General features: G+C 40.6%; 1 protein-coding gene across 6 annotated transcripts in view; it reads left to right on the top strand.

The window, feature by feature from the left end:
- ATP13A4 (ATPase 13A4) overlaps window positions 1–20,319 on the top strand; it is a 189,881-nt gene extending 169,562 nt beyond the window's left edge. For 5 of the 6 annotated variants that reach the window (XM_053564731.1, XM_053564732.1, XM_053564733.1 and 2 more), the window contains 5 exons: window positions 430–601; window positions 6,761–6,945; window positions 8,359–8,447; window positions 12,294–12,374; window positions 16,610–20,319. In XM_053564731.1, coding sequence (XP_053420706.1) covers window positions 430–601; window positions 6,761–6,945; window positions 8,359–8,447; window positions 12,294–12,374; window positions 16,610–16,822 — 740 coding nt within the window. In that variant the 3' untranslated portion in view covers window positions 16,823–20,319. Of the gene's footprint in view, window positions 1–429; window positions 602–6,760; window positions 6,946–8,358; window positions 8,448–12,293; window positions 12,375–16,609 lie in introns of those variants that run through there. The other variant, XM_053564737.1, reaches the window with a different exon arrangement.
- Window positions 20,320–26,884: the final 6,565 nt, after the last annotated feature.

Below are 26,884 nucleotides of genomic sequence, written 5' to 3' on the forward strand. Positions count from 1 at the left end.
TTACAATTGCCCCACAGAGGATTTGCATCAATTTACATTCCCACAAGCAATATATGAGAGGGTGCAATTTACTACCCTCTTATGTATAATTTAATAGTCTTTGAGTCTTTAATAGCCAAATAATGACATTTTGTGGTTCTATGTCTGCTCTTTTAAAAATTCCTGATACAATGAATTTGCATCCATTAATTTTGTTCCTTTAGTTTGTGATATATTCCAAATTTGTCCATTTTCTCAGATGTATGGGCCAAAGAACTTATGCTATTCTTCTTTTTTTTTGGCCGGGGCTGGGTTTGAACCCACCACCTCCGGCATATGGGACTGGCGCCCTACTCCTTGAGCCACAGGCGCTGCCCTATGCTATTCTTCTAATCAAGAATACGTTGATTTTTTGCTCTCATAAATATAAAATCTGAATTTATTTTGCAGTGAATCTGAGTGGCGCCTACCCCAAGTTGGTGCCTTTCAGGCCTGCAGGACGACTGATCTCTCCACCTGTGCTGCTCTCTGTCATCCTCAACATCCTTCTCAGCCTGGCCATGCACATCGTGGGCTTCATCCTGGTTCAGAGGCAGCCATGGTATTCCATGGAGATGCACAGGTACAATTACAGTCTCAATTTCAGCTTCTTACTTCTACTTTCATCAAGCCTCATCTGGTCAATATGACGGGAGGCAACTGGGTCTTCATCATGCCAAAGGTTTTGGCTTTCTTTTTTTTTTTTTTTTTATTGTTGGGGATTCATTGAGGGTACAATAAGCCAGGTTACACTGATTGAAATTGTTAGGTAAAGTCCCTCTTGCAATCATGTCTTGCCCCCATAAAATGTGACACACACCAAGGCCCCACCCCCTCCCTCCTTCCCTCTTTCTGCTTCCCCCCCCATAACCATAATTGTCATTAATTGTCCTCATATCAAAATTGAGTACATAGGATTCATGCTTCTCCATTCTTGTGATGCTTTACTAAGAATAATGTCTTCCACGTCCATCCAGGTTAATACGAAGGATGTAAAGTCTCCATTTTTTTTAATGGCTGAATAGTATTCCATGGTATACATATACCACAGCTTGTTAATCCATTCCTGGGTTGGTGGGCATTTAGGCTGTTTCCACATTTTGGCGATTGTAAATTGAGCTGCAATAAACAGTCTAGTACAAGTGTCCTTATGATAAAAGGATTTTTTTCCTTCTGGGTAGATGCCCAGTAATGGGATTGCAGGATCAAATGGGAGGTCTAGCTTGAGTGCTTTGAGGTTTCTCCAGACTTCCTTCCAAAAGGTTGTACTAGTTTGCAGTCCACCAGCAGTGTAAAAGTGTTCCCTTCTCTCCACATCCACGCCAGCATCTGCAGTTTTGAGATTTTGTGATGTGGGCCATTCTCACTGGGGTTAGATGATATCTCAGGGTTGTTTTGATTTGCATTTCTCTAATATATAGAGATGATGAACATTTTTCCATGTGTTTGTTAGCCATTCGTCTGTCATCTTTAGAGAAAGTTCTATTTATGTCTCTTGCCCATTGATATATGGGATTGTTGGCTTTTTTCATGTGGATGAATTTGAGTTCTCTATAGATCCTAGTTATCAACCTTTTGTCTGATTGAAAATGTGCAAATATCCTTTCCCATTGTGTAGGTTGTCTCTTTGCTTTGGTTATTGTCTCCTTAGCTGTACAGAAGCTTTTCAGTTTAATGAAGTCCCATTTGTTTATTTTTGTTGTTGTTGCAATTGCCATGGCAGTCTTCTTCATGAAGTCTTTCCCCAGGCCAATATCTTCCAGTGTTTTTCCTATGCTTTCTTGGAGGATTTTTATTGTTTCATGCCTTAAATTTAAGTCCTTTATCCATCTTGAATCAATTTTTGTGAGTGGGGAAAGGTGTGGGTCCAGTTTCAGTCTTTTACATGTAGACATCCAGTTCTCCCAACACCATTTATTGAATAGGGAGTCTTTCCCCCAAGGTATGCTCTTGTTTGGTTTGTCGAAGATTAGGTGGTTGTAAAATGTTAGTTTCATTTCTTGGTTTTCAATTCGATTCCAAGTGTCTATGTCTCTGTTTTTGTGCCAGTATCATGCTGTCTTGAGCACTATGGCTTTGTAGTACAGACTAAAATCTGGTATGCTGATGCCCCCAGCTTTATTTTTGTTACAGAGAACTGCCTTAGCTATACGGGGTTTTTTCCGGTTCCATACAAAACGCAGAATCATGTTTTCCAAATCTTGAAAGTACGATGTTGGTATTTTGATAGGAATGGCATTGAATAGGTAGATTGCTTTGGGAAGTATAGACATTTTAACAATGTTGATTCTTCCAATCCATGAGCATGGTATGTTCTTCCATTTGTTAATATCCTCTGCTATTTCCTTTCTGAGGATTTCATAGTATTCTTTATAGAGGTCCTTCACCTCCTTCGTTAGGTATATTCCTAGGTATTTCATTTTCTTTGAAACTATGGTGAAGGGAGTTGTATCCTTAATTAGCTTCTCATCTTGACTGTTATTGGTGTACACAAAGGCTACTGACTTGTGGACATTGATTTTCTATCTTGAAACATTACTGTATTTTTTGATGACTTCTAGGAGTCTTGTGGTTGAGTCTTTGGGGTTCTCTAAGTATAAGATCATGTCGTCAGCAAAGAGGGAGAGTTTGACCTCCTCTGCTCCCATTTGGATTCCCTTTATTTCCTTGTCTTGCCTAATTGTATTGGCTAGAACTTCCAGCACTATGTTGAATAGTAAAGGTGACAGAGGGCAACCTTGTCTGGTTCCAGTTCTAAGAGGAAAAGCTTTCAGTTTTACTCCATTCAGTAAAATATTGGCTGTGGGTTTGTCATAGATAGCTTCAATCAGTTTTAGAAATGTGCCACCTATGCCTATACTCTTCAGTGTTCTAATTAGAAAAGGATGCTGGATTTTATCAAATGCTTTTTCTGCATCTATTGAGAGGATCATGTGATCTTTATTTTTGCCTCTGTTAATATGGTGGATAACGTTTATAGACTTGCGTATGTTAAACCAGCCTTGCATCCCTGGGATGAAGCCTACTTGATCATGATGAATGACTTTTTGATGCTAAGCTGTAATCTATTGGCTAGGATTTTGTTGAGAATTTTTGCATCTATATTCATGAGTGAGATTGGTCTGAAATTCTCCTTTTTGTTTGGGTCTTTTCCTGGTTTTGGTATCAGGGTGATGTTTGCTTCATAGAATGTGTTGGGGAAGATTCCTTCTTCCTCAATCTTTTGGAATAATTTCTGCAGTACAGGAATAAGCTCTTCCTTGAAGGTTTGATAGAATTCTGGTGTGAAGCCATCTGGACCAGGGCATTTTTTGGTTGGAAGATTTTTTATTGTTTCTTTGGTCTCAGTGCTTGAAATTTGTCTGTTCAGGAGCTCTATTTCTTCCTGGCTGAGTCTAGGGAGAGGGTGTGATTCCAAATATTGATCCATTTCTTTCACATTGTCAAATTTCTGGGCATAGAGTTTCTGGTGGTATTCAGAGATGATCTCTTGTATCTCTGTGGGATCAGTTGTTATTTCCCCTTTATCATTTCTGATTGAGGTTACTAGAGATTTTACTTTTCTATTCCTCGTTAGTCTGGCCAATGGTTTATCTATTTTATTTATTTTTTCAAAAAACCAACTCCTTGTTTAATTAATTTTCTGAATGATTCTTTTGTTTTCAATGTCATTGATCTCTGATTTGATTTTGGATATTTCTTTTCTTCTACTGAGTTTAGGCTTAGATTGTTCTTCTTTTTCCAATTACATAAGACCTCTTGTGAGATTGTTGATGTGCTCTCTTTCTGTTTTTCGAATGTAGGCATCTAAAGCAATGAATTTTCCTCTCAAAACTGCTTTTGCAGTATTCCACAGGTTTTGGTAGCTTGTGTCTTCATTGTTGTTATGCTCAAGGAAGTTAACGATTTCCTGTTTTATTTCTTCCTGCACCCATCTGTTATTCAACAGAAGATTGTTTAATTTCCATGCCTTTGGGTGCGGTCGAGCATTTTTGTTAGAGTTGAGTTCCACCTTTAGTGCCTTATGGTCTGAGAAGATACAAGGTAAAATTTCAATTCTTTTGATTCTGTTGATATTTGTTTTGTGTCCCAGGATATGATCAATTTTGGAGAATGTTCCATGGGGTGATGAGAAGAATGTATATTCTTTATCTTTGGGATGGAGTGTTCTATATGCGTCTATCAAGCACAGTTGTTCTAGGGTCTCATTTAAATCTCTTATATCCTTGTTTAATTTCTGTTTAGAGGATCTGTCCAGCTCTGTAAGAGGAGTGTTAAGGTCCCCTGTTATTATGGTATTATCAGATATCATATTGCTCAGACTGAGTAAGGTCTGTTTCAAGAATCTGGGAGCATTTAAATTGGGTGCATAAATATTTAGAATTGAAATGTCTTCTTGTTGTATTTTTCCCTTGACCAATATAAAGTGACCATCTTTGTCTTTTTTGATTTTAGTTGCTTTAAATCCACATGTATCTGAAAATAAGATTGCAACTCCTCTTTTCTTCTGAATTCCATTTGCCTGAAAAATTGTCTTCCAACCCTTGACTCAGAGCTTTAATTTGTCTTTTGAAGCCAGGTGTGTTTCTTGCAGACAGCAAATGGATGGCTTGTGTTTTTTAATCCAGTCAACCAATCTATGTCTCTTCAGTGGGGAATTCAAGCCATTAACATTTATTGAGATAATTGATAAGTGTGGTAGTATTCTATTCGTCTTATTTTGTGAGAGTCCATTGCTTAGTTTTATCTTTTGCATCAGTGTGGAGGTTAGGTTCTGTCCTTTAATTTCTGAGTTCTTACTTTGCTGTTGATCCATTGTGGTAGTCAGTGTGCAGAACAGGTTGAAGTATTTCCTGTAGAGCTGGTCTTGTTGTGGCGAATTTCCTCAATGTTTGTATATCCGTAAATGATTTGATTTCTCCGTCAATTTTGAAGCTTAGCTTAGCAGGGTACAGAATTCTGGGCTGGAAATTATTCTGTTTAAATAGATTAAAGGTAGATGACCATTGTCTTCTTGCTTGGAAAGTTTCATTAGAGAAGTCTGCGGTCACTCTGATGGATTTGCCCCTGTAGGTCAACTGGCGCTTACTCCTGGCAGCTTGCAGAATCTTTTCTTTTGTCTTGACTTTGGACAGGTTCATCACAATGTGTCTTGGAGAAGCTCGGTTACAGTTGAGGCGACCTGGGGTCCGATAGCCCTCTGAAAGCAGTGTGTCAGAATCTTTGGTGATATTTGGGAAATTTTCTTTTATAATATTCTCTAGTATGGCTTCCATTCCTCTGGGGCATTCTTCTTCCCCTTCTGGGATTCCTATAACTCGTATGTTGGAACGCTTCATAAAGTCCCATAATTCTGACAGTGAACATTCTGCTTTCTCTCTCTTCTTTTCTGCCTCTTTTACTATCTGAGTTATCTCAAAAACTTTGTCTTCTACCTCTGAAATTCTTTCTTCTGCATGGTCTAACCTGTTGCTGATACTTTCCATTGCATCTTTAAGTTCTCTAATTGACTGTTTCAGTTCCTTCAGCTCTGCTATATCCTTTTTATATTCTTCATATCATTCATCTCTTATTTGATTCTGTTTTTGAATTTCCTTTTGGTTATTTTCCACTTTATTAGCAGTTTCCTTCATTGTTTCCATCATTTCTTTCATTGTTTTCAACATGTGTATTCTAAATTCCCTTACTGTCATTCCTAACATTTCTTTATAGGTGGAATCCTCTGCAGTAGCTACCTCATGGTCTCTTGACGGGGTTGTTCTGGACTGGTTCTTCATGTTGCCTGGAGTTTTCTGCTGATTCTTCCTCATGAGTGATTCCTTTTATCTGTTTCTTTGCCCTAATTTTCCTTTCACTTCCTCTTGCTCTTTAAGTTCTCGTGCCTGTGGAAGTTGCGGGCGGGTTTAGATGGATTGAACACACGTGACCACTTGCCGGTTTTCCACTGTTTTATTCCTCCTCTTGGGGTCCAGAAGTCTCTCGCTGACTCCCTGTATCCTCTCAGGGGTGATGATAGGCAGATCCCACCAGCCAGAGATGCCTGGAGTCCTATCTCCCCAGACTCACAGTGCCCAGATGCAAGGAAGGTTTTACTCGGCTGCCATCTTGCTCCGCCTGCGGTTTTGGCTTTCTTAAGTCCCATTAAGAAATAATCCATGATTGTTTTTTCTCTACATTACAGTTGATGTACCATTCATTAGTACTTATCTTTGTCTGCATTATATAATAATGATCTATGACTATCTTTTATACTTGTGTTAACCATGGATTATAGTCTGCCTGAGCAGCCCCAATTAAGAGCCTAGTTTAAATTAAGTGATGTCTCCGTGATATTATTGAAGTCTTTCCTTTTCACTTCCAAAACTGTCCATCTTAGTTGATCAATTATATGGCTACTCTATTATAAATTATCAGAGATCTTCAGTCACAGAAGGAAGAATCCTGACTTGCTCATCTCTTTGCCCTGTACTATTAATATACATGATGGGCTACTGGTTGAATCTCTCTCTATCCACCAATCTATCATCTATCTATTAATCTATTAAAGCATTAGTAAATATGGGTCTATCTGTGATTGTTTCTTCTTCTTTATATTTTAGTGTTTTTTTTAATCAAAGTATAGGCAATTATAGAAGCCTTGTGTGTCCACTCTGGACACTCTTTGGTGTGGTGTGTTGTGGAGACGAATGCCCCATAAAGGCTTAGTGTCTTACCTCATCAGTTTCTTTGTTTTCCTTTTTAGTGCCTGCATAGTGAAAAATGAAACCATCTTAATATATCCAACTACTCCAGAAAACAATGGAAATAACAGTGCCTTCATGAGCTTTGAGAACACTACTATATGGTTCTTGGGGACGATCAACTGTATCATTGTGGCTCTTACATTCTCTAAAGGAAAGCCATTTAGACAGCCAACCTATACAAACTGTGAGTAGAATGGAACTGGATCAGAGGTGAAGAGTGATGAGAGAGGAAGACAGACATGCCCCAGTCACTAAGGGAGCAGCTACTGAGTTGGTTGTTATCTCGGGTCTCCTGACTTTCACTCCAGGGCTCTGTAAAACACACTGGGCAGCCTCATGTGGATGGTCCTGTGGGCCTTCCTTCAAGGTTACATTAAATACGAGGGCTTCGTCCTCCATCTTTTCCTTTCCCCAGAAGTTTGTCTCTAGGTATCCTTTCTTGGAATTACTTTAAATTAGGAAGACCCACATTTCTCTATTTGTCAGTACTTGTCAGGATTTATCCTGGGAGAGTAGAAATGTGGCAACACTCAGTTAGAACCTGTCTTCTGCCATGATGGCATCGTGTGGTGGCAGGCTGGGAGCGGGTCCAGCCTGGAGGAACCTGACTACAGAGGATTGTGCAGGCTCTTGGCCAAAGTACGTTTTGGGGTGAGGAGGTGTGTCCTATTTTTTTTTTTTTGAAAGATAAGGTCTCATTCTGTTACCCAAGTTGGAGTGCAATGGCATGATCATAGCTCAGTGCAATCTTGAACTCCTGAGCTAAAGTGATCTTCCTGCCTCAGCATCCTGAAATAGCTGGGATCACAGGTGTGAACTACCATGCCTGGCTAATTTTAAAAGGGATTTTGTTTGTTTGTTTATTTGTTATCTAGTTTGTTTCTAGAGCTCACTGTATTGCCCAGGCTGATCTCAAACTACCCACATTAAGTAATCTTTCTGCTTCACTCTCCCAAAGTACTAGTATTATAGGCATGAGCCATCATGCCCAGCTTGGGACATTTATACCATCATTATCCCTTTAATTGGAAGAATTCAGAAGCACAAATTGAAGCATCAATATCTTCATACAAATTTGTTTGTTCAGAGGAAATTATTTTATTCTACTTCTTGGGATAAGGAAATAGTCAAATGCTGACCTCCACATGACTGCAAATTTAAAATTTGTTTATTTACAGTCTTTGTTTTTGCCAGAAAAGGATATCAGACTAATGAGTTGCATTAAGGAGGATCAGATAGTTGGATATTTTCAAAATGTTTATTGAAAATGTATTATCATTGTTTCTCTCTCTCTTTCTCTCCATATATATATATATATATACCAATTTTATTAACTGAAACTTATAACATGCATTTGAAAATTTCCGCTTACCTCAAAAGCATACATAGAAATTGTAGAGGTGAGACCCATTGCACAGAAATGAGTACTTTCCATCTGTTTGTGTTGTGTTTGGATATAGAAGTCAAGTAAACTAAATCAGTGTTACCAGATTAATATCAGATTATATTAAATATAATATCAGATTATATTTGCCAATAAATGTGACATTTTTGTATTCTGATTTCTCAAAATGATGTTTATGTTCTTATTCCTCAGATGTATTTGTCCTTGTGCTGATCATACAGCTGGGTGTGTGTCTATTCATTCTATTTGCTGATATACCAGACTTATATAGGCGTTTGGATGTAAGTCTCATCTCTGGAATATGGTGATGGTTTATGGTTATGTAATACCCTCCCTTCAAAAAGCAGGTCACCGTTGCAATTGACATGCATTCTTGACACCAATTATTCTTTTGGGATGGTAGAGTTAAACAGAATGCCTAATTTATCCATATTTTTTATTTAAGATGGTCAGAAAATTCTATCTGGTTTTAATTTCCTGAGATTAAAGAAAGCCTTTGAAAAATATTATTTGTCTTGTATAAGATCCCATGTAGGATTGAAAAATCTACTTAAACGTGTTTTCTTTCAAATATGAGAGCATTTTCTCCCTAAATGTTTCTGTTTTGAAGCTATTTAAAATAGTTTTGCCTATAATACTTTTTTTATTAATTCTGAACTCTTTATTTACTGCTTTAAAAACATGTTTTTCTCTGGGCGGCGCCTGCGGCTCAGTGAGTAGGGCGCCGGCCCCATATGCTGAGGGTGGCGGGTTCAAACCCAGCCCCGGCCAAACTGCAACAAAAAATAGCCAGGCGTTGTGGCGGGCGTCTGTAGTCCCAGCTGCCTGGGAGGCTGAGGCAAGAGAATCTCGTAAGCCCAAGAGTTAGAGGTTGCTGTGAGCCGTGTGATGCCACGGCACTCTACCCGAGGGCAGTATAGTGAGACTCTGTCTCTACAAAAACAAAACAAAACAAAACATGTTTTTCTGGATGTTCATACATAATGCCTGAAAATCTTGCTTTTGAAGAACCATACTGTACCTTGTGAACTCTCCTATATTTTGTAATATTGACACAGATTTGAAAACCTACAAGATACTAGAATTTTACATATTCAAGAAAGGGAAAAACATTGTTTTATTTATTTTTAATTTTTTAATTTCAAATGAATCTAAGGGTACAAATGTTTAGTTTACATTGTTTTCATTTCTAAGGTAAAGCTCACATTGCAGTTGAACCCTTCACCCGGGGGTCATGCTGAACACCCTCATATTGTGCCCATGAGGTAGTAGAAAAACATAGTTTGATTCTTCCAACTGATCTTATTTTTGGATTAAAATTTAATCATTGTCAAATGTTCTTTAGACTAATAAATGAAATACATAGAGATGATTGAAAAACCTGAGTTTTTCAACTTAGTGCTTTGTGTGTCTTCTTGCCTCTTGGTCTCAAAGACGAGTTGCGTGAGGTGGAAGATTCTATCTCATTCATGCTTATATTATGGGTGCCTTGCACAATAAATAGCAAAGAAAAAAAAAGAAAAAGAATGACTGGCCGACATTTCATATCTATACATAGAGATAGATGACCATTTAGAGCACACAGTGTATTCTAAACCAGCAATAACTTCATGAACCTACAGTAACCTTTGACACACTAACTACTATCTATATTAAGTTTTTTAATTACATTGTTAAAATGTAATTAAAATTACTATTGTTGTTAAGTGTCTTCATGCATTAGGTTAAATATCATGGATATAGTCTTTGCCCACTAGTCTTCTAAGTGTGCTAACATTTCTTAATCTTGCAGCAGTTAAAGTTAAGACACATTGGTTCTGGTCACGCTTTTTATACTGGCAAAGATGCTCACAGAGGCTGAGTCCTCCACTGTAACAAAATAGGGACCATATTTACTTTGGACAGAATGTATATGGAGTCATTGTCAGCATGACTGCAAAGGATTTCACAAAGAATGATTGTTCACATTAAAAATAATTATTTTTCTTATTACATAAAAATATATGTTCAGTTTAGAAAATGTAGGACATGCAAGCAAGGAAAATTATAGCATTCCTCACTAAATGCTTCCCTCTTTGAAAATTCCTATGTTAGAACTGTGCATTGAGTGATTTATAAATTTTATTTTCTTTTAAATGGAATCATGCTGTTTTGCAACCTAGATTCTGCTCACTTAAAAAATATGCAAATTATTTTCATAGGAAAGACATTCCTTTGGTTTAAAATTCAAAAGTTAAAAAAAGTTATTCAGTGAAAATCTCCCTCCCATCTTAGGCACCCAGTCACCAATTTCTCCTTTCTGGAGGCAAAAGATAATACCAGTTTATTTTACATACTTTGGGATGTATTTTATACGTATGTATAAGAATATATGTACAGTTATAAGCATATATGCGTGTCCTTCTCCCATGTTTTTACACAAGTAGCAGAAAACTATTATGTTTGTTCAGGCCTTCTGAGGTGTCAAGGTGAGATGAGTCATGCCAGAGATTCACTGGAGGAAACTTCTAGGCAGGGGGAGGAGTAGGAAGACAGTGGAGGTGAGGAGGGGCCTTACACGGTGCTGTGCTGGGTGGAGAGAAAGGGAAGGAAGGGGAACTGGATGAGTGACGTCCCATGCAGTGCAGTTCTAAGAAAGTCAAGTCGCAGTTGCCCATCAGGAGTGAGAGTCTCACAGCAATGAGTCCGATTAGGATCCATGCTATCCTCATTCACTGGCCATTAGCAGCCCATGGAAGTCCAGCTTTAAGGTGGACATGGCAGTGGATTCTGAGTGTGGCCATTGGGGCATCCGTCATTTACCCTCCCAGCAGCAGATCTGAATGGGAGATTTTCGTGGCTGCTTCACCCACACACACACTCCTGCACCTTGCTCCTTTGATGCAACAATATAGTTGGTAATTGTTCCATATCGGTATATAAATGTGCCTTATTCTTCTTAATGCTAACATACTATTTCATTATATATAATTGCATATTATGTATATTATATATAACGTATTTTATATGTAACCTCTGTTGATAGACATTGAAGTTGTTTCCAGTGTGTTACTATTACAAACATGGCTACAATAAAATAACTCTGTACATATATCATCCGTGTATAATTCCTACATGTGAATGTAAACTGTTCATTCTGAGAGTATTCTCTTCCATAGAGTCATATTCGTTTTTACTCCTACCAATATAAGACACAATGTACAAAGTGGTGCCAGGCACAGTAGGGTGCCCTCCCCTTTTTTCATTCATTCATTCATTCATCCATCCATTGATCAGTTCATTTAATGTACATGTATATCAGGCACTGTGCCTAGGAAGGGTTGGAGAAGACACTGAGGAAGTGGGGAAAGGGATAGGTAATGACAAGCTTGATTCCAGCCCTGCTTGCTCCTTTGACAAGGCACAGTCTACACGGCTGTACTCACATGCCTGATGGTGAAGCTCTGACCAGCTAAGAAACAAGGTTCATCTGGGGAGAGACATGGCATAAGAAAGAAAAGAGTGTCAAAAGGGTGACTTTTTTTTTTTGCAGTTTTTGGCTAGGGCTGGGTTTGAACCCACCACTTCCAGCATATGGGGCTGGCACCCTACTCCTTTGAGCCACAGGCTCCGCCCAAATGTGAAGGTTTGACACGTATACTGTCAGAACCTCCTGGAGACAAAGCCACATGGCTGTATTCATTCTTAAAAACAAAACAAAAGCAATCAACCAGAAAGTGATTTTACTATTTTTTATTGCAAAGTGACCGAAGTTATTACAGGAAATTTAGAAATTATAGAGCAACAAAAAACAAGGAAAGAAACAGAAGGAAAAAAGCAATAATCATAACCCTCAAAGCACTGAGACATTGAGTATAAACTTCCCACACTTTTTTCTGTACATATGTGCATAGAAATTCTTTATGCGTGAGGGTTGTCTGGCAAGTATCCAAACAGTACTTGGCTGGATACTTTCCAGACAGTCCTGGTGTATGCACAAATGTAATATACACATGTATATATGTGTATTACGTGTATATCTTACATTGGAGATTTATGACCCATGAAAATGGGTACTGTGAACATGTAAGCATTTTTCTGGCATGTATCTGTCTTCAGACTAATTGCACTCTGTCATCTCCCACCAGCTGGTCTGCACTCCTGTCCTGTGGAGGGTCTACATCCTTGTCATGCTCAGTTTCAATTTTCTTGTGTCCCTTATTGTGGAGGTAAGTGCCCCCAGGCTGCTGATAATTGTGTTGGGGTTCTGAGGAGGAGGTTCTTTGGGAGTTTGAAAATAGAACGTCTTTAGCTAACAAGGGCTCAGTGGCGGGGGCTCCTTCCTTTGCGATGTGAGCAGTGATGATGCTTCTCCCTCTGAGTCACAAAGCATTGGTTTTCCCACTGTAACGTGCGGCTGGCAAATGGAATTATGATCTCTACATTCCTACTCATTTCTAAAGTTTCCAAATGAACCCAACACATTTTTATTTTTAAATTGAGATATGCTTCACACACCATAAGATGCACCTTAAGTACACAATTCAGGGGTTTATAGCGTATACACTGAGCTGCACCTCCGTCAGCTCTATCACATTGCAGAATTGTCATCACCCCGAGGAAACCCTGTGCCCACCTGCAGTCACACCTCATTGCCCCACCTCCTCCTCCCGCTGTAGCCACTAACTGTGGGCTCCTCATCCCCTTGCGTGTCTGGAGTCTTTCACTTAACGACTACTCATTTTCACTTTACAGATGGGAACCGGGATTGATAGTGAGCTTTCCAGCTTTTACTCTTCAGCTCCCTCTTGCTCCACCCCCTCTTTCTCTACATGGTTCCCCCTCTCTTCCTTCATCCCTGCTAGACACACTCTCCATCCTTCAAAGTCTGCTGTTGGGCAAGGGGTATCCCCGAAAAAGGTGCCCATGACAAAGGAGAGGTAGGAATCCATCTGTCTTTATTCCTGCTCCAAGTTATGAACCCCTGAGCTGTGACAACCCACAGCCTGAATTGCTTGCAGTGTTGTGGAAGTGGGAGGCGGGAGCAGGAGCTCACTGAAAGTCCTTACACCACAGTAATGGTGGCACCACAGCTGGTGGCAGAATAGGGCATAGAATCCGGGTTCTGGAGCATCTCTCCGCATGCTAAACCAGAGCTGCTCAAATCAAGTGAGCATCAGAATCACCAGGAAGGCTTGTTAAAATGCAGACTGCCAAGCCCTACCCCCAGCATGTCTGATTCAGTATAGTAGATCTGGAAAGGGTGCAAGAATTTGCATTTTCTTTTTTTTGAGAAAGACTATCATGAGCTAGAGTGTCATGGCATCATCCTCGCTCACAGCAACCTCAAACTCTTGGGCTCAAGCGATCCTCCTGCCTCAGCCCTCCAAGTAGCTGGGACTACAGGCGCCCACCATGACGCCCAGCTAGTTTTTTCTATTTTAGTAGAGACAAGGTCTCACTCAGTGTTGCTCAGGCTGGTCTCACCCTCTGGAGCTCAACTGATTTCCCTGCTTCAGCCTCCCAAAGTGCTAGGACTACAGGTGCGAGCCACGCGCTCAGCCCTGTTTCTTACTTCATATCAATCATTCAGTCACTCCTTCATTCTTTCATTTCTTCCACCAGTATTGGGCCATGTGCCATGTGCCAGGGCCTATCCCAGGGGAGAAGGATGACAGAGGGTAGAGCTCGCATTCTACACGGAGACAGGGATGAGTGCTGTGGTCATTTGTGTGTACATTTCTTCCACCTGCCATTAAACTGTGCTGCTCACAAGAGCTCATCTTAGTACCTACAGAACCTAGAGTCTGGCTATATTCTGGTAGGAGCTGGGTAAAGGTTTATTCAATTATGAAATGTGAGAAGTGACCCTGCTTAATCCCAGCAGGTGGAGAGGGTAAGTAACTTGATGCTCATGAAAAGTAAGTTTCTCCTCGGATACGGGCTCCCAGCCCCAGGCTCCTTACCGCAGTCTCCAGTTGCTTTCCTGGCTGTTCTCCTTTCCCTGTGGTTGGAAGGTACTCAGGGACAAACTGAAGCCATGCAAGTCTTTGGAGAAGGTAGTTGTAAGGAAAGAGTGGGGACACTGAGTTTCCTCCCTCCTGTGGTGGGCCTGGCAGAGCAGGGAAAGATGCCAGACCATCATGAACACAGCAAGGTGTTTTTCTCGGGTGTCTCTAGGTATTATATGTGTCAGAAGTAACTGAGAGTTTGTTAGGTTCAAGTTTGTGTTTCTTGGCCCTTGGTTCCCATGGCCAAAAAATGGGTTCCAAGTTGATGACAGATCACACACAGATGAACACAGGGAATTTCATACAAGCGGCATTTATTGCCCAGTGAAAGGAAGTCTCACAAGACTGGACAGAGCAGGTCCTTGAGATGGGATGGTCTGTCCCTGTGAGTGGGGACGACCCTGTCAAATACAAGTTTTTTTTGTTTTATTATGGATCTGGAGGATGCAGCTTTGGATTGGCCACCACTCCCTGGATCACAGTTTTTCATAATCCTTTCTGAAAACCCACTGGGGGGAGAGGCTGTGAAACCACAGCGTCACAATGCAGCCACGCCATAAAGGTACACTTGGTCACCTTTCTCCTATCAGTGTGTGTGTTTAGTGCAGGGGAAAGTCACAACTTTCTGTTGTTGTGTTTAATCACTCCTTTCCTTATTGTTTGAGCCTCTGGAGTCTTTTGTTTAATCTTGTTCAATCAACCATTGCAGGCTGGGGGGAACTTTGCAACTTACCCCCTTCTTGCTGAGGCGTTGTCCTCTGATAACCACACCTAACAGGTTCCTTACACAGGCTGTGCTAACCACATACTACCTGACCAGCCTGTGACACAGACGGTCCAGAAAGTTTTGGGGGGAACAGGAATGGGGAATGGCTGGCCTTCTTTTGCACAATTGTGAATATTGCTTTCTCTGCTGAGATCTAACCCCAGCCTCTCACCCTGATCTTAGAGCAGCCCAGAAAACACAGACTTGAATGAGACCTTGTCCTTCCTATGCTGATTCTGTCTCACTGCCTGCTGAGAGGCGTGGGAGCTAAAGTGGATAGCTTTAATAGACCCCAATTATTTTTTATCACTTTTGTGTTTGCATATGTGGATGTTAGTATGTATGAACTGTTTGAAGAGCCAGACAGAAGAGCTCATGGATGAATTTTTTTTAAGGAATGGAATATCATCAAGGCCTTTTGTTTCTAGTTCTACATTTTATATACAATGCATATCAGTAGGACAGATCACTTCTCAGTCCTTCAGTTTATCCTTCCAAAGCACGAAAAGCAAGGAGCTGGAGGCCATTCTTCTTCCAGAACTGCAAAAACTCAGGGCAAGGCAGAGCGTCCTCAAGTTTCTCTTCGTTCTCTCTCCCCCATCTCTGTCCCTCCCCTTTTCCCTCCCTCTCCCTCTGTTATTTCACTTGTTAGATTTTAAACCTTTACTTAATCCCAATGCCTTACTTCAGCTGTAAGGGGAACCACTGTTCCCTGTTGATATCAGCTGGAGGAAAGCAGAAGAGCAGGTCTGGTCAGGGGAGCCCAGAGCTTGATGGCTGTGTGGGGTCCAGGTGAGTCCAGAGCTTGATGGCTGTGTGGGGTCCAGGGGAGCCCAGAGCTTGATGGCCGTGTGGAGTCCAGGTGAGCCCAGAGCTTGATGGCCGTGTGGGGTCCAGGTGAGCCCAGAGCTTGATGGCCGTGTGGGGTCCAGGTGAGCCCAGAGCTTGATGGCCGTGTGGGGTCCAGGTGAGCCCAGAGCTTGATGGCCGTGTGGGGTCCAGGTGAGCCCAGAGCTTGATGGCCGTGTGGGGTCCAGGTGAGCCCAGAGCTTGATGGCCGTGTGGGGTCCAGGTGAGCCCAGAGCTTGATGGCCGTGTGGGGTCCAGGTGAGCCCAGAGCTTGATGGCCGTGTGGGGTCCAGGTGAGCCCAGAGCTTGATGGCTGTGTGGGGTCTTCAGCAGCCTGCCAGCTGGTGGGTTGATCCGTTTTCAGAGGAACAATGCAGCATAGCTGCTCTCTGTTCGTTCTTTCCCTGGATAATGGGCCACAGAGATCAAAGATGAGTAGATTTTAGGAAACTACTCTCTCTGACAAAATTCCTTATTGAATCCTACCGAATTAACTCATTCTGTTTAGCAAAGTTATTGCTGATGTACCAAAATATATACCAAGTATCAAAAGTACATACCCAAAATAATACAAATACCAAAATCATTAATTCCATGGGACAGTTTAGCTCCTCATATTTTTCTGTTTCTTTCATGATAACTTCTATGATAGTCAACATTTGTGACTAAATAAGATGGAAACACACTTTGTGAAAGCCTCTGAGATCTGTCCAAAGCTCAAGTTCTTTGTCCAGCTGGATTTAGGCAGCTGTTGTAGTGGTGCCTTACTATGGTTTGTGGAGGGTTAACCCTCACAATATGGGACTTCTGATTTTAAAAAGTCACTTTTATTTTTCAGGAGGCCATTATTGAAAACCGGGCCCTGTGGATGACAATCAAAAGGTGTTGTGGCTATCAATCAAAAAGCCAATATCGGATATGGCAAAGGGACCTGGAAAATGACCCCAGCTGGCCACCTATAAACCAGACCTCCTACTCCAACATGCCAGGGTGTGGTAGTGGAGTGTCATACAGCAATCCGGTATTTGAGAGCAACGAAGAGCAACTTTAAGGGAAATGTGACGCCCACATTGATGTCACAGACAAACAATAACAAAAGGGACCAGTTTCAGTGCTTTTGAAAAAAGATGCCTGTAATATCAGTTTGAGTTTTGGGAATACCTATCAAATCATGGTAACAAATTAAGTTTATTTGATAAAATGCTTTTTCCAGAGAAGAACATTGTCCCAGGAGAGTGATTTCCTCTTGGCTTCTGAAAATATTGGAGCTGTTCGGTACAGCATGAATGGGCCAAGGACTGCCATGGACCAAGAGAACAGCAGGCTAAAGAAGAGAATATGTAATCTTTCTTCTTAGGACAATAACTTGGCTTTCTTTTCTTTTTTTTTTTTTTTTAATGAGGTGAAGGGAAATAGTACAATAATACAAAGTTATAACAGGTTAAAGATAATTTTCGAATTCTTACTTTGTTGATCGAAAAACTAACGCATGGGAACCACGCATTCATCGTCACTGTCTGATTTTCTTTCCTTTGCAGTACTTTTCAGAAGTGTGGCTTTTTCTTCTACTTCTGGCCTTCCTTGGCATGTTATTAAGGATGAGCTCAGCCTATGCTGCAATAACAAACAATCCCCAAATCTTGGTGCCTTAACACACAATAGCTTCTTTCATGGCCCAGATGACTCTCTGGAACAGCTGTCCTGAGAGTGGTGATTGCTTCAATCTGATGGCTCCACCAACTCAACAGAAAGACTCATGTTTACTGTGATGGGGGAAGGAAGAGGCTGACAAGTGCTTTTCACTGCCTCGCTCCCAAAATGGCATGCATTCCTTTTCCTGCTCAGCTCACATCAGCCAGGGGGTTGGCCAGGGAGTTGGAAGTAAACTCTTATGTGTTTAGAGCTGCCTCATGGGCTTATGACCTGTAACTACATGGGGTTCCATACTTGCTTTAATGCTCTGCTAGTTCCATCTTCAAATTCTTAATTTTTGAAGAAGATTCCTCACCTTTTTATTTTACACTGGGCTGCACAGATGATGTGGGTTGGCCTGGGTTGTATTCATGGGAAGGAAAGAAAAGTGACAGATGAAAGAGCACTACCACTACCCACTGAACCTGCTTCTCATCCTACAAATGTCTTCTATGTTTTAGGGACCCCAGTCAGGCCCAAATCCAGGACCCTTTACTCCTCTGCTCTGTTATCTTTGAGAAACTAATTAATCTTGTGCTATGGTGCTATATGTCATTGTGTGAGTCCTTACATAACACCTATTCATTTTATTTTTTTAAGTTTGAGGTTTCAGTTTCCAGAAAACTCCAAATTTCTCTTATTTGATCACTATTACAATTTAGCTATATTGAATTCATCCAGCATAGAAAACAACCAGGCTTCTGTTAGCTCAGGAGACAACACTGAATTCTAGGAAAACATCTACATGTACTATTCTAAAGCAAAATCAAAATTTTCATTTTGAGCATAAAATTCTAAGTGAATATTGTAGGTGGTGGGTGAGTGTCCTGGCCTGGGCTGGCTCTGCTGCTTGGCTATAGCACCTGTAACCTTCCTTTCCACAACTGGGCTCGTGAGTGTGGTTGGCAGCTGTGTGACTGAAGCTGATTCGGAGAACCTGGTGCCTCTTGGTCACCAGGATGTTGCTTCAAGTTTTAAAACAACATGAAGATATATCAGTGTTTCAAGGCTGCAAAATTATTCTTTTCTTTGGTACAGAAACAAATGTTTCTTTTTACAAAGTCTGCCTCAGCAGTGAAATAGTAGTTCTGAATGGCCCTTGCTAAAACTCATAGTTTTTCTCATTTCCCAAAAGTGTGGGGTTATGGGCAGGGACAAGCTGGAGATGGTCTGCAACCTAGTCGGGAGCAAGGTTAGCGCGCACAGTTCATACTCACACCAGCCCCTCTCCGAGTGCTTTCACCTCCACTAACTCACTTGAATCATAGGATTCTCTTGCTATGGACAAGGGAAGGCTTATCCCTACCACATAGATGAGAAAACTAAGATTCAGGATGGCAAGAGCAGATCCAAGCCTCAAACATGGATCTTCTGAGCAAACCTTATGTTGCTTCCAAACACTTTCTAATTACAGAGCTCTAATGAGGCAGTGTGTTTGGTGTGTTCTCATGATCACAGTCAAGAAAAGTGCTAGGTGGAAGGAGGCAACCTTCCTTTGCTAATTCCAGAGCTTCTGTCCAAATAGATGCTTGGATGCCAGGGCTAGAGGTGTGTCAAAAACCAAACTAAACCAAACCAAAAAATGATTGTCTGTTTGTCTTTCTGAGATTGTGAGTTAGTCTTGCCTTAGTCCTTAGCGATTCTGTCCTCAGCAATTTCCAAATGACTGGCAGAAAATAGAGATCAATGGCTGTGGCTCCCCACTAGCCAAACGGCCCCACAGTCTTTGCCAAAAGGGACTCATTTTGGAGACTGTTTTCCTGGGACTAACTACATTCTAGAAGCAATAATTGAAGGAAAGGGAGAGCTTAGGTTAGAAAAAAGGAGTCAGGGGACTGTGAAGGGTTATCACAGGGAAATCAGGATCTACAAGTGCCAGGTGGCATGAGAAGGGAGAATCAGGATGAGTGACTGAAGATCGCATGGTAATGGCTTCAGCTTGATGTGAAGATCCCTGTCCTGACAGCCAGCCCTGGAGGATGTGGAAGCTGGTGACCACGTGGTATGCATACCATGACATTGGAGATGCCAGTGGCTATTCAAAGCCCATTTAGAAAAGGGAGTCAAGTATCGGAAGAAACTCAGTTACCTGCAAGATTCTTTTCTGGCTTGATATACCCAGTGTCTCAGTCTTATGCTGTGATGTGAGCCATTCTCTACTGTTCCCCACACAGAACTGATGACAGACTGAGGCATGACGGAGGGAGAGCGTCCAGCTCCGTGAGGAGCCTCCTGTGCAGACATAAGGACTTGATTGCTCGGCACCTTGGATGGGGGTTCTTGGTGGGATTAAAAACCTATAAAAGAGGAACGGAATGAAGGGTCATGGCTTCCAAACTGACAGCTGAGGGAGTTCTTTTGATGTGTATTTTCTTAGAGAGAGGTTTTTAAATTTTTTAAGTAAAAGAGCATGGGCGTGGGAGAGTCCTCCAAACCCCAGAGCAGAGGAACTTGCTATCAATACACTTTCCTGCCCAGGACCTGGAGGAGAAAAGGACACGGTCACTCACGATGCAAATCATCCGAGAGGGTGCCCTGTATGTTCGGCCCCAGGTTTCCAGCTCTCACACACAGGGAACCCTCACTCTGTGCTCCCTCATTAAATATGTAAGGATCTGAGAGTGGAAACAGGCCCAGGCCCTCTGTGTCCTTATGTGCTCCCAGCAGTGTGCATGTACATACTTGCCAATGTGATTACGGAAAAAAGTGACTATTTATTCAGAGCTTTGTATTTAGTTTATGCTATAATAAATTATTCTGTACAAAAGAGGCAAGTAAAATCTATAATTCTGTTGTTCAAAAATCAATCTCTCTGTCTTTCTGTAGTGGACTGTTTCACTCTGGCTAATAAAATAGTGTGGCCTAATCCAGTAATGTGGAATGAAATCGATATCTTTACAAAGTTCCAGGCATTTACTAACACCACAGACGCCATTATTCTCTGCTTTATACACCAGGCCTTACAGTTTTCAAAACACTTTCATACTTACTCTCCCATTCAAGCCTCATAACAATCTTAGGCAGAAAGAAAGCAGGGCAAGGATTACCATCCTTCTTTTGATAAAGTATAAGACCCTCCTTGGTAACCAAGTTACTGAGCCTTTGCATCCAAGGATGTAAAGAACTTAGAATCAGACGTGGGCCTATTATTTGCGAGTTCGCCATTGTGCTACTCTCCCATGCGTTTTTTCCCTAAATCAAGTCTGTAGCACTGAAAAACAAGATGGCAGCTATCGCACACAATTGCCATCATAGTCTAATTTCTTCCAGAAAGAGTTTTTAGTTTCTCATCGAAGTTCTGTTGAACCTGACTGGCAATCACAGAAAAGGTCAACTCCCACAGCAGAGAGAGTAAAATCATAAAGCCAGAGGCCTATGAGCCTATTTCATGTGATCAGATAAAGCTCTGGTTTCTGGCTTTAGTCTCAGAAGCAGAAACATGTATTTCTGTTTGAACTTTGTTCAGGCCCTGCTTTATATAGCTTTTCAGTTCCTGTGAATTCTCTTTTGGTTTTAAGCTATGCTCACTTTTCTATGCATAAAAATTTGAAAACTGCTGCCTCACACCATTCTATCTGCCTTTTGGTTTCCATTAGACTGTTATAATGACCTTCCAAACTTTATCAATAAAATGATTTTCTTCCAAATTGAACATATGTATAAACAACAACAAAACACGACTGCCCTGGAGTTGCTGAGAGAGGCTTAGGACTGAGCCACCCTCACCTTCTCAAATACACATGTTCCTTCCTCAGGAAGATTGTGTTTGCAGGTCTCTCTGCTCTGAGTGCTCCCCACCTAAAAAACAAAAACAAACAACACCCCCAAAATACCCCCATGGCCAATTGCTTCTCCTTCAAATTTCACCTAGTCACTTCTTCCAAGAAGCCTTCCCCGATGACTTTATCTAATGCTGTCTTTTCCCTATTAGCCTGATTTGTTGCATTCTGTGTGACACTTGTGCAGCCCTTTGGCTGACTAAGCCAAAGCTTGAAAGCATACTGCTTGTTGAAGATCACATGCATAGGAAATGGGAGAGCTGAGTCTAGAATCCAGGTCTATTGACTTTCTTTCTTTCTTTTTTTCTTATTGTTGGGGATTCATTGAGGGTACAATATGCCAGGTTACACTGATTGCAATTGTTAGGCAAAGTCCCTCTTGCAATCATGTCTTGCTTCCAGGTCTATTGACTTTCAAAGCAACATTCTTCATATTCTTCACACCTAGCCAGGCTCTGCTAATCAGATTAGCTAATCTGTTGGAGAAAAGGAAAGTAGGGCATTGCAGGGCATTGCCCATGTGTTAAAGAAAAACTCTCAAAGAATCGTCCAGATTCTCTCAACTCTATTTCTTTGTTATTTCCTTTCAATTCCCTCTCCTGAGTGTTTCAACTCAGGACAAGCCTAATGAAACACTGACCTGTGATAAAGATGCACTTGTACTTACTATGGAAACACTACTGGGTTTGAAGCTGGGGTGAAGGTGGTTACTCTGCGGAGAGGTGTCTGTATCATGCACTAGGGGGCGCCATTCATACTGTATTGCAAACCCAGAGTGGTGGCTCTGCAGGGTTTCAATAAGGTTTGTGTGTAAGTGAGGGATTTTACTTTTGTAATTCCAAACAAATTTATGGAACTCGAGTCCCACTTGTGCCATCTCTGCCCAGTTCCTAAGCCCCTAGACCTTCTGTTGGCAGTGTCTCTCACTCGGGGAGCCTCCTCTCCAAGCCATTGGTCACCATCTGCCTGATGATAGGAGCCTCTTAATCAGTCTCCCTTGCTGAGGCCTCACTTCTATCTTTCCCTCTCAAGGTTTTTATGAATTCTATTGTCCAGTTCTGACAATGTCCTATCCCTGGTGAGAAACGCTTAATGGTCTTTATTTATCAAATAAAGTGCATATTGCTTAGTAAAGAATTCAAGGCCTTTTGCCCTGGCCATGTAAGCCCTCATCTCTGCCTTTCTCCCTTCTTTCACTCTCTATTTAAGCAAACTAAATTTCCTGTCACTGCCAGCATTCAGGATTCACTGTCCCCAGTAATATCTTTTCTCATGTGGTCTCTCTTTTGGGACATTAATAATTCTTACTCTTATCTCTGCATATCCAAATCCCACCTATTTCTCAATATCCAATTAGAATGCCACCTGATCTGCCTAGCCAGAAAGCAGCTCTCTTTTCTTTGCACGCCCATCACATGTCCATTCTTTGTGTGGCACGCACTTTTTTTTTACCTTGTGTCATGGTCACATAGTGTCTGAACTTCCCCCATGTCCAACTGAATGTTACTTTGACTAGAGAGAACATTCTCTGAGGGTGGGGACCAAGATTGAGTCATCTCATCTTCCCACTCTGCACTAGCACAGAGCCATGGTTAGGGGCACAGCAAGCAGCTGTGGGTGATTGAATAAAAAAAACATAATCACTGAGATATTTTGTTTAACTTCTCCTCCTTTGTCCATGACATCTGTTTTTCATCCAGTACAAAGAAGCTTAACTCAAACAATAGGGCTATGAATAAGAACAACCAGAAGTACAAAGTACAGTGATTACAAAGTTGTGGTTAGTAAGTTTGTTCAGTTACATAGTGAGAGTGTGGGAGTGTGGTGTGGAATGAAAAGAGTTAAGGATATGCTACAAATATAACCTCAATATGTATAAGACACCAAGGCCTATTTGTATGAGACTGCAAGGATCCTAATTGGAAGATAGGCCAAAAGAAGAGTTGGGGCAAACAAGCTTATTTAAAAGCCAAACATTAGATAAAAGCTATATGTGGCAAACCCACAACTAACATCATCATACTGAATAGCAAAAAATTGAAAAGTCTTTCCTCTGAGATCTGGAACAAGACAAGGATGCCCACCTTTCCCATTTTTATTCAACATAATACCAGAAGTCCTAGCCAGAGCAATTAGGAAAGATAAATTAAATAAAAGACATCAAAATTGAATGGGAAGAAGTCAAATTAGCCTTGTTCACAGATACATCTGTAAAATCCAAAGACTCCAGCAAAAAACTGTTAAAATGAATGAAGCAAATTCAGTAAACTTGCAGGATACAAAATCAACATTACAAAAATCAGTAGCATTTATATACATCAACAACAAAAAATCTGAAAAAGAAATCAAGAAAACAATTTCGTTAATAATAGCTACAAAGAATATAAAATTCCTGCTACTCAATTTAACCAAAGAAGTGAAAGATCCATAAAAAAAAAACTAGAAAACACTGATGAAAAAATTGAAGAGAACACAACAAAAAATGGAGAGATATTCCATGCTCAGGGATTGGCGAAATTAATATCATTAAAATGACAACAGACCCCAAAGCAATTTACATATTCAATGAAATCTTTATCAATATATGAATGACATTATTCATGGAAATAGAAAAATAAATTCTAAAATTTATATGGGATCAAAAAGCCCCCAAATAGCCAAAACAATCCTGAACAAAAGGACTCGTACCAGGCTGTCTGACTTCAAAATATACTACAAAGCTAAAGTATCAAATTAGCATGGTACTGCCATACAAATCGACAAATAGGCCAGTGGAACAGAATAGAGAATTCAGATATAAATCCACATGTTAACAGACATTTTCAGCAAAGGTGCTAAGAAAATACAACAAAGGAAGGACAATCTATTCAGTAGATAGTGTTGGAAAAATTAGTCACTTGCAGTAAGAAAAAAACTATTCTTATTAGGTACAAAAATCAAGTCAAAATGGATTAAAGACTTAAATCTAAAAATTGAAACTATGAAACTGCTATGAGAAAACATTGAGGAAATGCTCCAGGATATTGATCTGGGCAAAGATATCTTGTATTTGGAAGAGCTCAAAAGCACAGGCAACCAAAGCAAAAATAGACAAATGAGATCATGTCAAGCTGAAATGCTTCTGCACAGCAAAGGAAATAATCAACAGAATGAGGAGGCAGCCCACAGAATGGGGGAAAATGTTTGCAAGCCAACCATCTGAGAAGGGATTAATAACCACAATATATAAGGTGCTCAAACAATTCAATAGCACAATGAAAAACAAAGACAAAAAAAAAAAAGAAATACCCAAACCAGATAATCCAAATGATCTGAATAAACATTTCTCAGAATTGAGACAACAACAGAATTGGCCAAGGAACATATGAAAAAAATTCAACATCACTAATCATCAGAGAAATGCAAATTGAAACCATAGTAAGATATCACTTACCCCCAGTTAAAATGAATTTTTACAAAAAGATGCATGTGACTAATGGTTGATAACAAATGCTGGCAAGGATGTGGAGGCAGGGGAACCCTTGAACTCCACTGGTGGGAATGTAAATTAGTGTAGCCACTATGGATTATGGTATGGAGATTCCTCAGAAAACTAAAAATACAACTACTGTATGACCCAGCAAACCCACTAGAAGGGAAATCAATACATCACAGAGATAACTTAACTCTTATCCCTATTCACAAGAGCCAAAATACAGAATCAGCTTAAGTGCCCAATGGATCAATCTATTAAAAATATGTAAGTGAGGTTATGCTTATGTTAATTAGTTTGATTTAAGCATTCTACATTGTGTATCAGATCATTACATTGTACCCCATAAATGTATACAGTTATGATTTAACAAAATTTAAGTTAAAAAATAAAAAAAATATATAAAATGGTCAAATCTTTAAAAAATGTGGTTTATATATACACAGAGGAATATTATTTGGCCACAAAAAGATTGAAATCTTGTCAGTTGCAGCTATCTTGTTAGAAATGAAGGTCAATTGTGTAAAGTGAAATAGTCTAAGCACAGAAAGACAAATATTGCATATGTGGGAGCCACAGAAGTGATCTCAGGAAGACAGGTAGTGAACTGGTGGCCAGGAAATGTTGGGGGAGGAATGAAGAGAGGTTGATTAATGGCTACCAATATTTACTGAAGAAATAAGACTTCATGTTTGATAGATCAGTAAGGTGACTATAGTTTACAATAGCTTTCAAAATATTTCAAAATAGGTAGAAGAAAATAATTCCAATGTTTCTAGCATAAAGAAAAGATAAATATTTAAGGTGACAGACATCCCAATTACACTGATTTGCTCTATTAAAATGATATGAATGTGGTCAGGCCTGGTGGCTCACGCCTGTAATTCTAGCACTCTGGGAGGCCAAGGCAGGTGGATTGCTACAGCTCAGGAGTTTGAGACCAGCCTGGCAAAAGTAACACCCTGTCTCTACTAAAAATAGAAAAACTACCAATTGTTGTAGCAGGTACCTGTAGTCCCAGCTACTTGGGAGGCTGAGGCAGGAGGATCCCTTGAGCTCAAGTATTTAGGCACTTTACCCAGGGCATCAGAGTGAGATTCTGTCTGTCTGTCTGTCTCTCTCTCTCTATATATATGAATGTATTAAATATGAATGTATTAAATATGTACCCCGAAAATATGTACGTATATTAGACATTAGTATAAAAAATTAAACTAAGAAATTCCAAATACTGAATATAAATAAAGAAATGGGGGGAAAGTTTGAATCCAACAGGGTGTGTATTTTTTAATTTGTTCTGGGGCTTCACCCTACCTTTAGGAACTTTTGCAAGGGCCAAGAAAAAGAAAGCAAAGACAAAAAGACAAGATGTGAGTGTGTGTAGCATATATATGTATATGTATATATATATAAATATATGTAAGTTTCTACACACACATGCATATATATATATATATATAAATATGGAGAGAGAGAGAGAGACCCAGTCTGTGATCTGTGGTCTGTGTTTCGTTGTGTAATAAAAACAGGGTACCTGTGGCCTCTTATCACCTCTCAGTGACATGAACGTGGGAAGACAGATGGAAGATACATGATACTACTGGGTGATAATATCTCACAGAGACACGCAGGTGACATAAAGAGTCTGAGGATTGATGGCTAAAGGAGAAAGAGAGTGGTTAAGGAAGATGGAAAATGGCCAAGGGTGATACAGAGTGGCTGTTCATATCAGAAGAGGCCTGGGATCCCCTACCATCAATCTCAGGGTTAGGCAAGGTCCCTGGGAGCCTGCCCATGAAAGCAGCAGAAATCGTCTCAAAGTGGTGGCGTGGCCCGTAGTCAGCACAGGTTGTGTAGAGCAGAGCATGCCATGATCAGGAACGCTGCTTACATCACATGCTGGCGTCTCTATGAACATCCTCAATGACTCAGGTGGGATTCCAGAGTGGTGGGGTTTCTGTGGTCCTGTTCGTGACTATTGTCCCAGGCCTACATGTGCAGGAAAATATAGTTTATAAAGATAGGAAAGAAACACCCCCACTAGGCAAATGCCCTTTTGGTGAAAGTCCATACAGGGACAATTACAGAGAGAATCTTCTGAGAAAGCACTGCAGAGCCCCAAGGCCACTCTTGGCTCCTGATCTGCTTAGGAACTGAATAAAATGCAAGA

This window comes from Nycticebus coucang, chromosome 16 (genome assembly GCF_027406575.1).
Source record: "Nycticebus coucang isolate mNycCou1 chromosome 16, mNycCou1.pri, whole genome shotgun sequence".
NCBI lineage: Eukaryota > Metazoa > Chordata > Mammalia > Primates > Lorisidae > Nycticebus > Nycticebus coucang.